Source organism: Lynx rufus, unplaced genomic scaffold (assembly GCF_022079265.1).
Source record: "Lynx rufus isolate CCGP_SWC_20201006 ecotype Redwood Valley unplaced genomic scaffold, mLynRuf1.p SCAF_27, whole genome shotgun sequence".
NCBI lineage: Eukaryota > Metazoa > Chordata > Mammalia > Carnivora > Felidae > Lynx > Lynx rufus.
This window is the reverse complement of record NW_025814842.1, coordinates 4,500,659-4,517,667: the sequence shown is the minus strand read 5'-3', so window position 1 is coordinate 4,517,667 and position 17,009 is coordinate 4,500,659. Positions and strand designations below refer to the sequence as shown.

Here is a 17,009-nt window from a genome sequence, read left to right as displayed (position 1 = left end):
ACCCCTATAAATAGACTTTATTAAAATCAAGAATTTCAAAAGACATTGTAAAGACAATGAAAAGACTGAAAGAAAATAATACAAATCACATACCTGATAAAGGGGTTGTATCCAGAAATACATTAAAAACTCTGAAAGTTCAATAGTAAGAAAACAAAGAACCCCGTTGTTTTTGTGTGTGTGTGTTTGAATGGGCAAAATATTTGGACATCACTAAAGTAGATATATGGGTGGGAACTGAGCACAAGAAAAGAAACTCAGCACCATCAATCTTAAGAAAATACAAATTAAAGCCATGATAGGATACTACTACACAATACACACCTATTTTAAATGACCGTAAATATCTAAACCATACCAAGTGTTGGCAAGCACAGGAAACTACTTAAACTCCCATTTACTGATGGTGGGAATGGAAAATAGTCAACCAGTTTGAAGTTTCTTAAAATGTTACATATATATCTACCCTAGACTCAGCTATTCAACTCCTAGGTATTTACCTAAGAGGAATGAACCTACCTAAATGTCCAGTAATAGGTGAATGGGTAAACAAATAATGGTTTGTTCATGCAATGGACCCCTTGGCAATAAAAAGGAATAGAGTATTGATGCAGTCAACAACAGTAATGGTTCTCAAAATAGTTACGTTGGCCTAAAGAAGCCATTCAAAAAGGAACGAATATAGACTTTTATATAAAAGTCTAAAATTCTAGAACATGCAAACTCGTCTACAGTGATAGAAAGCATATCAGTGATTGCCTGGAAGTTGCGGGGGGGGGGGGTGGCAGGGAGAAGTGGGAGACAGGGATTATAAAGGAGCATGTGAAAACTTTGGAGGGCACAATATGTTAATCATCTTGATTGTGGTGATGGAGTTATGGGTATATTCATACACCAAAACTTATCCAATTCATACATGTTGAATTCACTCTACGTCGCTTATTACCCCAATAAAACTGTGCCTCTGTTATCTCAACACAAGAGCTACCTCCTGGCTCTTGTGCTGAGAATCAGATGAGTGGAAACCCTTAAAACAGCTGCTGACCCTTTAGTGGTAAGTTCTCACGAAGCATCGTTTCTTGCGGTTGTAACAAACACAATGGCTCAGAAGAGAGTTACAAGAAAGCTATTTATCTCCTATAAGCAGGAAATGTTACCTCCTGCGTGGGGTAGGAAAACAGTACAGGAATCAAATGCCTTGCAATTAAAAGTAAATTTTGTTACTTAGTTTTCCTGGATATTTAAAAAAATTCTAATAAAAGAAATGTTTACCTTAAAAAATGCAAGTAGTCAAAAAATCCACTTGATAGCCAAACCAATTCTAATTTCAGGTGTTGACTACTGATGCTTGCATGATAATTTTCTAAATTCTCTAAAATTCTTATTTTGTGATGGTTTAGATCTTTTGGAGAATCCTGGGAGAGTTCCCAGGTGTGTGTATGAGAAAGAACCAGGCGTCCTTCTGGTGGAGACGATATTACTGTTTCACATTAATAATTGAGAACTTACGTTTCCTAAGCCGAGCTCCGTAAACCAAATTTCTGCAACCCCAAAGAAAACTTCCCGCGGACTAATACGGTTTTCTCATAGGGACTTTGGTGGGATGAATGACGTTCTCTAATTGGTTGAAGCTTTTACCCGCTACGCCCCCTGGTGCTTCCGGGATTGGCTGGCGCAGGGGGCTGCTCCCTCAGGATTGGCTAAAGCTGGCTTTCCACGCTCCCTACTCTCTCGCGATTGGCTGAAACTCGCTTTCCGCGTCTGATGATGCTCCCTTGGGATGGGCTAAGTCAGTGACATTCTTCCCGCCTTCAACCGGCTGCCCACCTGTTTCCTTCCTCTTTGTGCTCACGATGCAGCCCCTGGGGGTGTGTGGAGTGGGGTGGATGCTTTTCTTCTGGTTCTGAATTTCTGCCCTTTATAGGGTCCTCAGGACTCCCCCGGGAAGGGCCCCTCACAATTACCGAAACTTTGGGCCGAGACCCAGCTTATTTCATGAATGTGGAGAAGCAGCTTTATCAGGATAGAGGGAGAGAAGGGTCCCTGGGAGTGATCCCAGTGGATTTCCTCCTGGAGTGCCCGCATTTTCCTCTCCTCCTTGAAGATGAGAGAGGGCGAGGGATGCAAATGCAACTGTCTCTAACAGTTTCTGTTCTCATGGCTTAGGTGGAAGAGGAGGGAAGAAAGAAGACGTCACCACTGATGGGCTGTTTCCTTGCCTGACTCAGTTGGCGTGTCCATTCTGGATGGCTGCCTTTCCTCATGGCCTCTTGGATGGCTCTCCCATAAGGTTTGGTGGCAGCACGGGGGAACAAATACTTTTGTGAGTGGTGTTAATCTGGCCTTATGGTTAAGAGCTAAGTCTGAGAAAATGGTTGTGGTTCAGATCTCAACTCCAACATGTACTGATTTTATGACCTCTACAGGTGACTTAACCTCGAAAAATTTCAGTTTTTCCACATGTAGAGGACTGCATAGCTACGTGGTAGGGTTGGTGTTGAGTTACAGGTGGGGAGAGCTTGGTACAATGTCTTAGACTTTGATTCAGTGACAAACGACTGGCCCTAGATTCTGCATAGCGGCACATGACAGGTGTCCATTTCTGTTCTTCATAAGACCTGTGATGTGTGTGGGGACCGGGGAACAGCAGACACCAGGCAGACCGGTCAGGAGGCTCTGCCTTCTTGAACCTGTGCCATCTGGAACACATAGCCTGACAGGATGCTGCAGAACCTGGATGGAGAGAGTGTGAAGTATCACGGGGTCTGCGTTAGTTCAGGCTGTTGTAACAAATTACTGTAGACCGGATGGCTTAAACATCAAACGTTTATTTCCCACAGTTCTGGAGGCTGGAAGCCTGACATGTGCCAGCACGCTTGGATTCTGGTGAGAGCCCTCTTTTGGGTTGCAAACTGACTTCTGCTATTGTCACAACTAGCTCTCTGATCTCTTCTTTTAATTTTTTTTTTAACGTTTATTTATTTTTGAGACAGAGAGAGACAGAGCATGAACGGGGGAGGGTCAGAGAGAGGGAGACACAGAATCTGAAACAGGCTCCAGGCTCTGAGCTGTCAGCCCAGAGCCCGACGCGGGGCTCGAACTCACGGACCGCGAGATCATGATCTGAGCCGAAGTCGGCCGCTCAACCCACTGAGCCACCCAGGCGCCCCTCTGATCTCTTCTTATAAGGGCACCAATCCCATTCATGAGGGCTCCGCCCTCACAACCTAATTACCTCTCAAAAGCCCCACCTCCAAATGCCATCATTGGGATTGGGTTTTCAACATGTGAATTTGGGAGGAACACACACATAACATAATAAAGTTATTATTTTCTTACTCTTTGGTTTGTCTATAACCTTCCTTATTTCAAAGAAACTGGGGTGCCCCCCCACCACCATGGTGCATGTAACTACACTCACACAAGATGACAGTATACATTCAGATGGATTCCTTAGAAACACCTAAAAGCTACCAATGCCTAGAACAGCACCCTGTGCATGTACCCTGATCACTGGCTTATTGGGTGAGAGCTCTGCCAGCCACTGCTGAATCAACTCCTTTGGTCCTTACAAGCCTCTGGTAAGAATGATCATCCCCATTTTACAGGTGAGGAAAGTGAGGCACAGAGAGCCACCCTAAGGTCTCAAGGTCTGGTAGGCTGGAGAATCGCGGTTTGGGCCCAGGCACTGAGATTTTGTAGACCTAGCTCCATCCCTCTGCATAACTGCTTCTCAGACACACTCTTAGGACACATTCGTGCAAATACACACAACCATGTTTTTATCTGCAGTCATAGTCCCACCAACACGATGTCATATAGCCAACTCTATTCCTAAACATCAAGGTGGTGTCTTTCTTTTATCTCATGGTGTTAGGAAATTGCAGATCCCAGATTTCCAAGAGTTTGGGGACTTATGCACAGCTGGAATGGTCAAATCATTGGCTTGTGAAATCTCATAGCTGGAAACTCACTGCATGACCCATCCCATTGCTCTTTATGGGCGGAAGCACTGAAGTCTGGGCATTTGAAGGATCTCGATCAAAGTTATCCACAGCTAGGACCAGGCTGTCCCTGCTTGACGTCATCTTTGCAAATGTGAGCTGACCCCCTTTTTGGGCAGGACTACTGTGCAGTGCTGCCTCTTGCCTTACAATCCCACAGATAAGTAATTATCTTTTCCTTGTGGGGGGAGAAAAATGTAGAGAAACCTGAAGTCATATATACTAAGTGGATCTTAGGTCCACTCCTCCAGAGACATCACTGTTACGAATTAATTGTGCAGACATCCTGACCTTCCCTATGACTTTATATACAAATATAGAGGACACACAGTAGAGTACTGTCATATTTCTATAGGTCTTTTAATCGTGCAGATTTGAGGTAATGGTAATCAAGTACTAATAATCTCATAGTAAGCCCAAATTTTAAAATAATACAGATTTGTTAAATTGTAAATTGAACGTTTACAGGAATTGTAGAATGGTAAAGCTGACATGCTTTGCCAGCATTTCAAGGTAGTGTCCCTTAAATTAATATTCAGATGTTAATTCCATTCTTAGACTCCTGTGAATGAACCATGTCCAGAATGTCTACATTGTTCTATACTGTTTGTGGGTTCGTCTTTGTTTATTTAAAAAAACACAGGGGCACCTGGGTGGCTCAGTTGGTTAAGCGTCTGACTTTGGCCCAGGTGATGGTCTCCTGGTTCGTGAGTTCAAGCCCTACATCGGGCTCTCTGCTGTCAGCACAGAGCCTGCTTCAGATCCTCTGTCCTTCTCTCTCTCTCTGCCCCTCCCCTGCACTATCTTGCTCTGTCTCAAAAGTAAACATTAAAAAAAAAACCCCACATATTTGTTTATATTCTCTACAGCACATAGGCACATTAAAAAAGGACCCTATCTTCTATCTTGGAATCTATCTATCTATCCATCTATCTATCCATGTATCTATCAGAGAGAGAATGTACGTGCACAGGGGAGAGGGGCAGAGGGGCAGAGGGAGAGAGAGAGAATCTCAAGCAGGCTTCACACTCAGCACAGATCCCACGACCCTGGGATCCTGACCTGAGCTGAAATCAAAAGTTGAACACTCAACCCACTGAGCCACCCAGGCGCCCTGTATCTTCAAGTATATTTTGATTCCAAAATGGATCACGAACATTGTTACACGTGAGTTATTTACCTTACATTATAGTTTTGAATGGCTACCCCCTTCCCCAATGTATTTTACATATTCATTGATTAGACACTTAAATTGTCTAAATTTATATTGCTTCCATTATTTTTCTAGTGCAACTAAATTGAACAAGATTCATATATATACATCATTGGAGGTTATTTCATTATTATCCAATTGCTTGGTTGGGCAATTGATTGCAAGGACTAATTTCGTTAAGATTTTCATCTGTATTCTCGAATCTCTCCCTTGTTTGGCGGCTTTGAGGCCCCTCACCTGGCAGGAGAGGTCGCGGAGCCGGGGTTGGGGGGGGAAACATGGGGAACTGGGGGTGACGTGGGGGCGGAATGGGAGAGGGGCGATGTGGGGGAAGGGAAGGATGGGGTGGGAGTTGGGTGACGTGGCGGAGGGGCAGAGCGGGAGTCAGGGTGACGTAGGGGCGGGGTGGGGAGGGAGTCCAGGTGTTGGGGGCGGGGAAAAGGGCGGGCCCGCGCAGGCCACGCCCCCACACGTGGGCGGAGTGTCCCCCGCGGGGTGGGCGGTGCGCGTGGCCGGGCCGGCGTCGTGCTTAGTGCGCAGGCGCGCGTTTCTCCTCAGCGGAGCGTGCAGGCTGTCCCGGGCCGTACTCGCGTGCGGCGGCGCGAAGGCGGACGGTGGGTCCGGGAGGTGCGGACCGTGGTCCGCGCGGACGGCCTGAGGCTGCGGCGTGGGGCGTGGGGAGGGAGGCTTCGGGTTCGCTCGGGGCCCGCTCAGGCCGCCCCTCCTCCCCCGCCACCCCGGCGGGGGCCGAGTCGACACCGAATGGGGGCGCCTCTGGAGGGCCCCGAGCGAACGCGCAGGAAGTGCGGCGTTTTGGGGGGAAGCCGCGCTCGCCGCGGGGTCTCCGTCCTCGTAGGCGCCGAGGCGGCTCGACCGCTTCTCGGAGGTAGGACGGGGACCGGGTGTCGCGCGCTGCCCGCCGTGCACCCGTCGGACCCAAATGTATTGTGGTCACACGCGCACACGCGCGCGCGCCCCGCGGCGGTGTGCATCCCGGGGCTCCTTTCGTGTCTCCCTTGGTCCGTGGAATATGGGTCCCCGGGGAGCCGCGGGAGTCCTGCCCGCCGGGGGCCGGGGGTGCTCCCCAAATCTGCGCTGTCCGGGGGCTGAGGGCGCTTCGCGGCGGCCCGCCTGCCTTTGTCCTCAACCCCCTGCTTTGCGCTCCCTGACAGGCGCTGTGTGTTCTCGGGGAGGCGGGTCCGGGGCCCCTGGTGAAGGTGCCAGCCAGCGGGTGTCTGTCCCCTAGGCTCTGCTGGAACAAAGCAGCTTCACGGAGGCGGGAAGGACAGGGCCGCAGGCGCAGGAATCCCGCCGGGAAGAACGCATCAGAGCCCGTCGGAGCCTCAGAAGAGAAAGACGGAAGAAACGCGGAAAAGAAGCAAAGGGGGGCAGGGCTCCGGGGATTTCACCGCATTCAGATGCTGTGAGTCACTTTGCCGGCAGCTGGGGCCAGGTGGTGGCGAGGGACAGACCGTGGGGAGAAGTGTCGCCTGGTTGGCGGGACGCTAGGAGTTCTACAGCCGGGCAGCTTTTCTTTTCAACCGCCCCCCAAACGCTCTCTTGCCTCCCTTCGTTCTCCACCGATTCTTTCCAGAAGCTGGGCAGCTTTCACCGCGTCGGGCCTGTGGAGGTGCGCTCTCGTGTCCCGATCTTACAGGCTCAAGAGTAGTAGTTCAGGGAAGGTTTGCCAGGATTTTTCCTTTCTTTCTATTTTTGTCTCATCTGGCAGAAGTGGGGGAAAGATCCTGACAGAGGAAACGGCTTATTTAGGATTAACAAGAGGGAATAGAAGCCAGAGTCCCTGACTCCAAGCTTGGTGCTGTCCTCACAGTCCCATCAAAGCAAGTTTACTCCTAAAAGATCCTTTTGAGAAGCATCAGTCCAATTAGAAGAAACACGTTTTTAGAAGACCTGCATTCAACGCACCTGTGCCTTTTTCTAAAGCTTTGAGGATTCTCCTACCCAGGGGGTGAACGTTATCTAGTAAATCAGAGACACAAAACATCCTTTAGGATTTGTTATCCCCTGCAACGTCAGGTTTGTTTATTTTTTATTTTTTATTTATTTATTTTTAAACATTTTTCTTAATGTTTATTTATTTTCGAGACAGCATGAACGGGGGAGGGGCAGAGAGAGAGAGCGAGACACAGAATCCGAAGCAGGCTCCAGGCTCTTAGCTGTCAGCACAGAACCTGATGTGGGGCTCGAACTCATGAACTGTGAGATCATGACCTGAGCTGAAATCCGACGCTCAACCGACTGAGCCACCCAGGGGCCCCAACGACGTCAGGTTTAATGAAGACCTTGTATTTCATTTTTTTGACGTGCCAGAATTTGCTTAACAATAGTTCCGTTTTTAACGTTTCTGTGTTGGGGGGGGGCAGCGTAGTTAAAGCAGTAGGAAACATTGCAGGAGTCACAGACGGACGGATGTCACCTTCCTTCTCTTCTCCACCATCAGAGGTTACCCAGCCTGTGTGCAGAAGTTTGTACAGGAATCCAGATGCTGCAGGGCCAGCCGGCTCTCATTATCCTGTTCCTCTGTCCTCTTACAGGTACGCCTTCCCAGGTTTTGATGCTCTTCCGAGTACAACGGAAAATGAACAAATCCCGGGTGAGTTCTTTTCTTTATTGTTGGTTTCTTTTTCCGGCAGGTTTTGTGGTTTTTGTAAATGTGTTCACATATTATTGTAGAAGAGTGGAAATAGAGGCAAGTACTTCAGGGCCAATGAAGAATGAGTGGGTGGCATCTGTCTAGCAGGCAGCGAGCAGTTGGCTGCAGGTCACGGGACTGACCCTACAGTCATCAAAGGTGACCCACACGTTTATCTTTGAGCTTCCTGATCTACACAGGATTTTCAGTGACCACAAAAAGAGACCAGCCATTTTTTTCCTGGGACAGAGAGACTTAGTGACTCTGCAGTCTGGAAAAAATGTCTTTGAAGTTCTTCAGGTAGTGAAGAACCTTACATTGAGCCCCTGGTTGCCTGTAATCATTTCTCATTGGAAGTGGAGGTCAGAACTCAGGTTTTATCAGGGACTACAGTGGTGTCGGAGTCTGGAGAGCTGTCCGAACGTCCGCTCTGATCTGGGGACAAAACCCGAAGGCTGTCTGGAGGAATGAAAGAAACGGACGACTGGTTCTTTTTTAACTTGTTAAATTGCACAGTTGGACAGCAGATTGTTCAAACTCACAGTCTTTGGCAAATGCTTGTGCACTATCCGTTCACGTTTCTTTTATTTTGGTAAAGTGTATACAACAAAATTCGCCATTTTAACCATTTAACCATAAGCATACAGTTCAGTGGCATTAATTACACTCACAGTGTTGTGCAGCCATCACCATGATTTTCAAAACTTTTTCATCTCCCCAGACACATCTCTGTAATCCTTAAGCAGTAACCCCCGATCTCCCCCCGCCCCCCAGCTAGTGGTACCCAAAACTGCTTTGTTTCTATGAATTTCCCTATTCTAGATATTTTATTTAAGTGCAGTCACACAGTCTTTATTCTTTTGTGTCTTGCTTCTTTCACTTAAAATGTTTTCAGGGTTCATGCATGCTATAGCCTATATCAGAACTTCCTTTTTAAAAAAATTTTTTTTAATGTTTATTTTTGAGAGAGAGACAGAGCATGAGTGGGGGAGGGAGTTGCAGAGAGAGAGGGAGACACAGAATCCGAAGCAGGCTCCAGGTTCTGAGCTGTCAGCACAGAGCTGGCCATGGGGCTCGAACTCATGAACCGTGCCAGGTCATGACCTGAGCTGAAGTCGAACACTTAACCGACTGAGCCACCCAGGTGCCCCATACTCTGCTCTTACTTGGTAACCATCCTACCTGGGAACCCAGCAGGGCCATCCGGGAGAACTAGGGTGTCCTTTCCCTTCCCTGAATGCTGTCTTGGATCATACAAGGTGGAGTTTTGTTGTTGTTGCTTTAAGGATTTGGTTTTTGTTAGAGCAGCGTTAGGTTTCCACCAAAATTGAGTGGAAGGTACAGAGATTTCTCATGTACTCCTACCCCCCACCCCCAGCCTTCCCCATTATCAACATCCCCCCCCCCAGAGAGGTGCATTTGTTGTAATTGATGAACCTACATTAATACATCATAATCATCCAAAGTCCATAGATTACCTTAGGGTTCACTCTTGGTGTTCACACTGTGGGTTTTTGACAAATGTGTAACATGTATACCCAATTACGATATCATACAGCGTACCGTTGACCCTTGAGCGACTTGGGGATTAGGTGCACCAATACCTCGTTCAGTCAGAGATTTACACATAGCTTTTAGCTCTCTCCCCCCACAAACTCAACTATTAATAGACTGGAAGCTTTACTAGTAACATAAACAGTCGATTAACACATATTTTTATGTTACCTGTGTTATATACTATATTCTTACAATATAAATAAGCTAGAGAAAAAGAAACTGTCATTAAAAACTCATAAGGAAGAGAAAACATGTTTGTAGTACTGAATTTATTGAAAAACATCGGGGCACCTGGGTGGCTCACTCAGTTAAGCATCCGACTGTTGATTTTGGCTGAGGTCATGATCTCCCGCTTCAAGAGGTTGAGCCCTGCATTGGGCTCTGCACTGACAGCATGAAGCCTGCTTGGGATTCTCTCTCTCTGTATCTCTCTCTGTCCCTCCCCAGCTCATGTTCTCTCTCTCAAAGTAAATAAAAATTTAAAGAAAAAAAAATCTGAGTATAAGTGGACCCATGCAGTTTAAACCTATGTTCAGAGACCAACTGCATTTTCACTGTGCTTAGAAATCCTCTGTGCTATTCATCCCTCCCTTCTCCCTCCCCCTGGCAACCACTGATATTTTCATTGTCCTCATAGTTTTGCCTTTTCCAGAATGTCATATAGTTGGGATTGTACAGTATGTAGCCTTTTCAGACAGGCTTTTTTTCACTTAGTGGTATGCATTTAAGATTCCTGAAGGGGCACCTGGGTGGCTCAGTCATTTAAGCGTCTGACTTCAACTCAGATCATGATCTCACGGTCCGTGGGTTCGAGCCCCACGTAGGGCTCTGTGCGGACAGCTCAGAGCCCAGAGCCTGCTTTGGATTCTGTGTCTCCCTCTCTCTCTGCCTCTCCCCTGCTCACACCTTGTCTTTCTCTCTCGAAAATAAATAAATAAACATTAAAAAAAAAGATTCCTGTCTGTCTTTTCATAGCTTGATAGCTCATTTCATTTCAGCTCTGAATAATACCCTGCTGTCTGGATGGGCCACAGTGTAGTTATCCATCACCCACTGAAAGACATCTGGGTTGCTTCCAAGTATTGGCAGTAGTGAACAAAGCTGGAATAAATGTCCACGTGCAGGTTTTTGTGTGGACACAAGTGTTAACTTCATGGAGTGAATATCAAGGAGTGTGATTGCTGGATCATATGGTAAGAGTATGTTTAGTTTCATAAGAAACCCATCAAACTTGTCCACGCTAGCTATACCATTTTGCGTTTCCCACCAGAACTGAATGAAAATTCCTGTTGTTTTCCATCCTGACCATCATGTGGTGTTATCAATGTTCTGGATCTGGGTCATACTAATAGGTGTGTGGTGGTATTTTAATTTTCATTTCTCTAATGATATATGGAGCACCTTTTTAAAATTTTTTTATATTTATTTTTGAGAGAGTGAGACAAAGTGAGACTGGGGGAGGGGCAGAGAGAGAGGGAAACACAGGATTGGAAACAGGCTCCAGGCTCTGAGCTGTTAGCACAGAGCCTGACGCGGGGCTTGAACCCACAGACTGTGAGATCATGACCTGAGCCGAAGTCAGCCGCTCAACCGACTGAGCTACCCAGGCGCCCCAGGAGCACCTTTTTATATGCTTATTTGCTATGTGTATGTCTTTGGTGAGGTGTCCCTGAAGGTCTCGGGTTGTTTTTCTTAGTGTGGAGTTTTTATTTTTTAGGTTTATTTATTTTATTTTAATAATCTCAACGTTTATTTATTTTTGGGACAGAGAGAGACAGAGCATGAACGGGGGAGGGGCAGAGAGAGAGGGAGACACAGAATCGGAAACAGGCTCCAGGCTCTGAGCCATCAGCCCAGAGCCTGACGCGGGGCTCGAACTCACGGACTGCGAGATCGTGACCTGGCTGAAGTCGGACGCTTAACCGACTGCGCCACCCAGGCGCCCCTTTATTTTAATAATCTCTATACCTGACGTGGGGCTTGAACTCATGACCCTAAGATTAAGAGTCACATGCTCTTCTGAGTGAGCCAGCCAGGTGCCCCGCTTATTGTTAAGTTTTAAGAGTTCTTCGTATATTTTGGGTAACAGTCCCTTATCAGATATTTCTATTGCAAATATTTTCTTTCAGTCTGTGGCTTGTCTTCTTACTCTCTTGACAATGTCATTCACAGAGTGGAAGTTTTAATTTTAATGAAGTCTGGTTCATCAGTTCTTTGTTTTGTGGATTATGCCTTTGAAGTTGTATATAAAAAGTCCTCTCCAAACCCAAAGTCTAGATTTTCTTCTGTTTTGTCTTCTAGGAATCGTATGGCTTTGTATTTTACATTTAGGTCTGTGACCCATTCTGAGTTAATTTTTGGGAAAGATGTAAGATCTGAATGTAGATTAATTTTTTGGCACGTGGATTTCCAATTATTGCAGGGCTATTTGTTGAAAAGACTGTCTTTGCTCCTTTGTCAAAGATCAGCTGACTGTATTTATGGAGGTCTATTTCTGGGATCTCTGTTTTGTTCCATTGATTTCTTTCACCAGTAGCAGGTGCCTTGATTACTACAGCTTTATATAAGACTTGGGGTGAGGTAGTGTTGGTCTTCCAACTTTGTTCCTTGCTTTCAATATTATATTGGCCACTGTAGGTTTTTGCCTTTATGTATAAACTTTAGAATCTGTTGATATCCACAAAATAACTTGCTGGGATTTTGATTAGGAGGATTAGGATTGATTAGGATTGAAGCTATAGATCAAGTTGGGAAGAACTGATATCTTGACAACATTGAGTCCTCCTGTCCACAAACATGGGCTAACTCTCCACTTATTTAGTTTTGTATTTGTTTCATCAGAGACTTATGATTTTCCTCATACATATTTTGTATATATTTTGTTAGATTTATACCCAAGTACCATTTAAAAAAATTTTTTTAAGTTTATTTTTTTTATGAGAGAGAGAGAACATGAGCAGGGGAGGGGCAGAGAGAGAGAGGGAGACACAGAATTGGAAGCAGGCTCCAGGCTCTGAGCTGTCAGCACAGAGCCTGACGTGGGGCTCAAACCCACAAACTGTGAGATCATGACCTGAGCCGAAGTCGAACCCTTAACCGACTGAGCCACCCAGGTGCCCCCCAAGTATCATTTTTTTCTCGGTGAAAATGTACATGAAATTATGTTTTTAATTTCAAATTCCACTTACTCATTGCCGTTATAAGGGAGAACAGTTGACTGCTGTATATTAACCTTGTATTCTGCAAACTTGCTATAATCACTTAATAGCTTTAGGACTTTTTTTGTTAATTCTTTTGGATTTTCTACATAGATGAACATGTCATCTGTGAACAAAGATACCTTATTTCTTCCTTCCCAATCAGTTCCCAGGCTTCTAGTTCCTCACCATTAAGTATGATGTTAGCTGTAGGTTTTGGTAGGTATTCTTTATCAAGTTGAGGACCTTTCTCTGTATTCCTAGTTTATTGAGAGTTTTTATCGTTTTTCAGATGCTTTGCATCTATGGATGTGGTCATGTGATTTTTCTTCTTTAGTCTGTTGATGAAATGGGTTTACCTTAATTGATTTTAAATATTTAACCAGCCTTGTGTATCTGGGAAAAATACTACTTGGTTGTGATATATAACTCTTTTTATACATTGTTGGACTTGTTTTGCTAATATTTTATTGAGGATTTTGCTTCTACGTTGATGAGAGATATTGGTGTGCAGTTTTCTTGGAATGTCTGTCTTATTTTAATATTAGGGTATTGATGGCCACATAGAATGAAATAGGAACTATTCCACTCTGTTTCTTTTTTCTTTTTTAGAGAGAGAGAAAGAGTGCACATGCATGATGAACCAGCCAGGTGTAGAGGGAGAGGGAGAGAGAGAATCTTAAGCAGACTTCCCCAACTAGCATGGCGCCTGATGCCGGGCTCAATCTCACGACCTGAGACCACGACCTGAGCTGCAATCAAGAGTCAGACACTTAACTGACTGAGCCACCCAGGCGCCCTCTCTGTTTCTATCTTGTAAAGGAGATTGTAGAGAAGTAGTATAATTTCTTCCTTAAGTGTTTGGTAGAATTCACCAGTAAACGCATCTAAGCTTGGTGCTTTCTGTTTTGGGAGATTATTAATTATTGACTCAATTTCTTTGACAGATATAGACTTATTTAGATTGGTGTATTTCTTCTTGTGTGTTTGGCAGATTGTGTCTTTGAATAACTTCATGTAGTTATCAAATTTGTGGACAGAGTTATTCATTGTATTCCTCTATTATTATTTTAACATCCCTAGGATCTTTTAATGTCCCTAGGATATCACTATATCCTCTCTTTGATTTCACATCTTAGTACTGTGTGTCTTCTCTTTTTTTCATAGAAAGCCTAGATGGAGGTTTATTGATTTTTTTTTTTTTCTTGGATCTTTTCAAAGAATCAGCTTTGGGTTTCATTGACTTTTTTTTTTCCTATTGATTTCAATTTTTCAATTTCTTTTGAAATTTCCATTTGATTTCTACTCTAATTTTTATTATTTCTTTTTCTTCTATTCACTTTCGGTTTGTGGCTCTTTTTCCAGTTTCCTAAGGTGGAATCTTAGGTGATTGATTTTAGATCTTTCTTTTCTAACATATGCACTAAATGCTATACATTTCGCTGTATTGCTCTGGCCGCATTGCACAAATATTTGATAAATTGTGTTTTATTTTTCATTTAGTACAAACTATTTTAAATTTCTTTTGAGATTTCTTCTTTCACCCGTGTGTTATTTAGAAGTGCGTTGTTTGATCTTCATGTATTCTGGAGTTTTTCAGTTATCTTTCTGTTATTGCTGTATAGTTTAATTCCACTGTGGTCTGAGGGCAGAAATTGTATGACTTCTATTTCCTCTTAATTAATTAAGGTGTGTTTTATGGCCCAGAATGTGGTCCGTCTTGGTGAATGTTCCAGGTGAACTGGAGAAGAATGTATTCTGCTTCTGTCGGATGGAGTAGTCTATAGATGTTAGATCCAGTTGACCGATGGTGTTGTTGAGTTCAACTCTCTTACTGATTTTTTGCCTGCTGGATCTGTCCATTTCTGGTAGAATAATGTTGAAGTCTCCAGCTATGTAAGGGTGGATTCACCTCTTTCTCCTTGGAGTTCTGTCAGTTTTAACATATTTGGCATTTTGTTGTTAGGCACATACATATTGAGGATTATTATCTTTTCTTGGAGAATTGACCCTTTTATCATCATGAAAGCCTCTCTTTATCCTTGAGAACTTTTATTAAAGTCTGCTGAGCCTGAAAATAATATAGGCCCGCCTGCTTTCTTTTGGTTAGTATTAGCATAGTGTGTCTTTCTCCAGCCATGTACATTTGATGGGGGTTCACTCTTCAATGCAATTTTCCCCAATTTTTTTATTGTGGCATATAAAATTTACCATTCTAATTATTTTTAAGTGGTATTAAATAAATACATTCATAATGTTGTGCAGCCATCTCCACCATCCATCCCCGTAACTCTTTTAATCTTATAAAACTGAAATTCTGTGCCCATTGAACAATAACTGTATTCCTCCCTTCCTCTTGTCTCTGGCAACCACTATTCTCTATGATACTGACTATTCTGATATCTGATATATTTATATATTCATATCTATGTCTGATATTCCTGTATATTTAGCTCATGTAAATGATGTCATACAGTATCAGTCTTTTTGTGGCTGGCTTATTTCACTTAACATAATGTCTTAAAGGTTCATCTATATTATAGCATGTGTCAGAATATCCTTCCTTTTTAAGGATGAATAATATTCTATTTTGTTTATATAACACATTTGCTTATCTGTTCATCTGTTGAGGAATACCTGGGTTGTTTCCACATTATAGCTATTGTGAATAATGCTGCTATAAATACAGGTGTACAAACATTTCTTCACAACCCCGCTTTCAGTTCTTTTGGGTCTATATCCAGAAGCAGAATTTCTGGGTCATGTGGTAATTCTGTTTTTAACTTTTTGGCAGAACTGCCACACCCTTCCATAATGGCTGTACTATTTCACATCCCCACCAACTGTGCACAGGGGATGCCCTATCTCTACATCCTCTCCAGCACTTGGGGGTGTGTGTGTGTGTGTGTGTGTGTATGTGTATTATCATAACCTAATGGGTGCAAGGTGGCATTTCATTGTAGTTTTAATTTGCATTTCTGTAATGATTAGTGATGTTGAGCATCTTCTCGTGTTTATTGGCCATTTGTATATCTTCTTTGGAAAATGCTGAAGTCCTTTGCCCATTTTTGAACTGGATGTTTGTGGTTTGTTGTTGTTTTGCTTTAGGAGTTCTCTATGTATTCTGGGTATTAACACCTTATCAGATATATTACTTGCAAATATTTTGGCCCATTCTGTGGGTTGCATTTTACTCTGTTGAGAGTGTCTTTTGATGCACAGACTTTGTAATTTTCAGGAAGTTCAATTTATCTGTTTTTTCTTTTGTTGCCTGCTCTTTTGTTGTGATGTCCTATCCAGAAAATTATAGCCAGGTATAGTGTCATAAAGATTTTGCCTTAAGTTTTTTTCTAAGAGTTTTATAGTTTTAAATCTTACATTTAGGTCTTTGATCCGCTTTAATTTTTGTCTGTGGTGTTAAATAGGGTTCCAACTTCATTCTTTTGCATGTGGATACCCAGTATTCCCAGTGCCATTTGTTGAAAAAACTGTCTTTTACCCATTTCATGGTCTTGGCACTTTTACAAAAAACTATCTGACCTTGTATGTGAGGTTTTATTTCTGGGCTCTCTGTTCCATTTGTCTATATGTCTGTCTATTGCCTGTGCCACACTGTTCTGATTTCTGTAGCTTTGTAGTGAGTTTTGCAGTCAGGAAATATGAGTCCTCCAGCTCTTCTTTTTCAAGATTGTTTTGGGTTATTTGGGGTCCCTTGAGATTCCATGGGAATTTTAAAAAGAGTTTTTCTATTTTTGTAAAAAAAAAAAAATCATTGGGATTTTGATAGGGATTGCGTTGATTCTGTAGATCGCTTTAGGTAGCATCTTGACATCTTTGCAATGTTATGTCCTCCAGTCCATGAGTGTGGGGTGTGTTCCTATCTAGTTATGTCTTTAATTTCTTTAAGCAGTGTTGTGTAGCTTTTATTGTACAAATTTTCACCTCCTTTGTTAATTCCTAGTATTTTATTCTTTTTGATGTTATTGTAAATGGGATTGTTTTTATAACTTCCATTTCAAATTGTTGTTAGTGTATAGAAATGGAACTGGTTTTTTGTGTGTTGACTTTGTATCCTTCCTGCTACTTTGCTGAATTCTTTTATTAGCTCAGTTTTTTTGTGGACTCTTTAGGGTTTTCTGCATACAAGATCATACTATTTGCAAATAGCTGTAATGTTACTTCTTCCTTTCTGATTTGAATATGTTCTCTCTCTCTCTCTCTCTCTTTTTTTTTTTTTTTTTTGCATAATTGCTCTGGTTAGAATTTCCAGTACTATATTGAATAGAAGTGGCGAAAATTGGGCATCCTTGTCTTGTTCCTGGTCTTAGAGGAAAAACTTTCTTTCACCACTGAATGTGATGTTTTCTTTGGGTTTTCCATGTATT

At 43.3% G+C, this 17,009-nt stretch overlaps 1 protein-coding gene across 1 annotated transcript in view; it reads left to right on the top strand.

Annotated features, from left to right (window-relative positions):
* Positions 1 to 5,979: 5,979 nt before the first annotated feature.
* Positions 5,980 to 17,009, top strand: part of LOC124519349 (zinc finger protein 25-like) — a 28,620-nt gene continuing 17,590 nt past the window's right edge. The window contains exons 1-2 of the mRNA XM_047089533.1: positions 5,980 to 6,103; positions 7,773 to 7,831. Of these exons, the coding sequence (XP_046945489.1) occupies positions 5,980 to 6,103; positions 7,773 to 7,831 (183 nt within the window). The remainder of the gene's footprint in view (positions 6,104 to 7,772; positions 7,832 to 17,009) is intronic.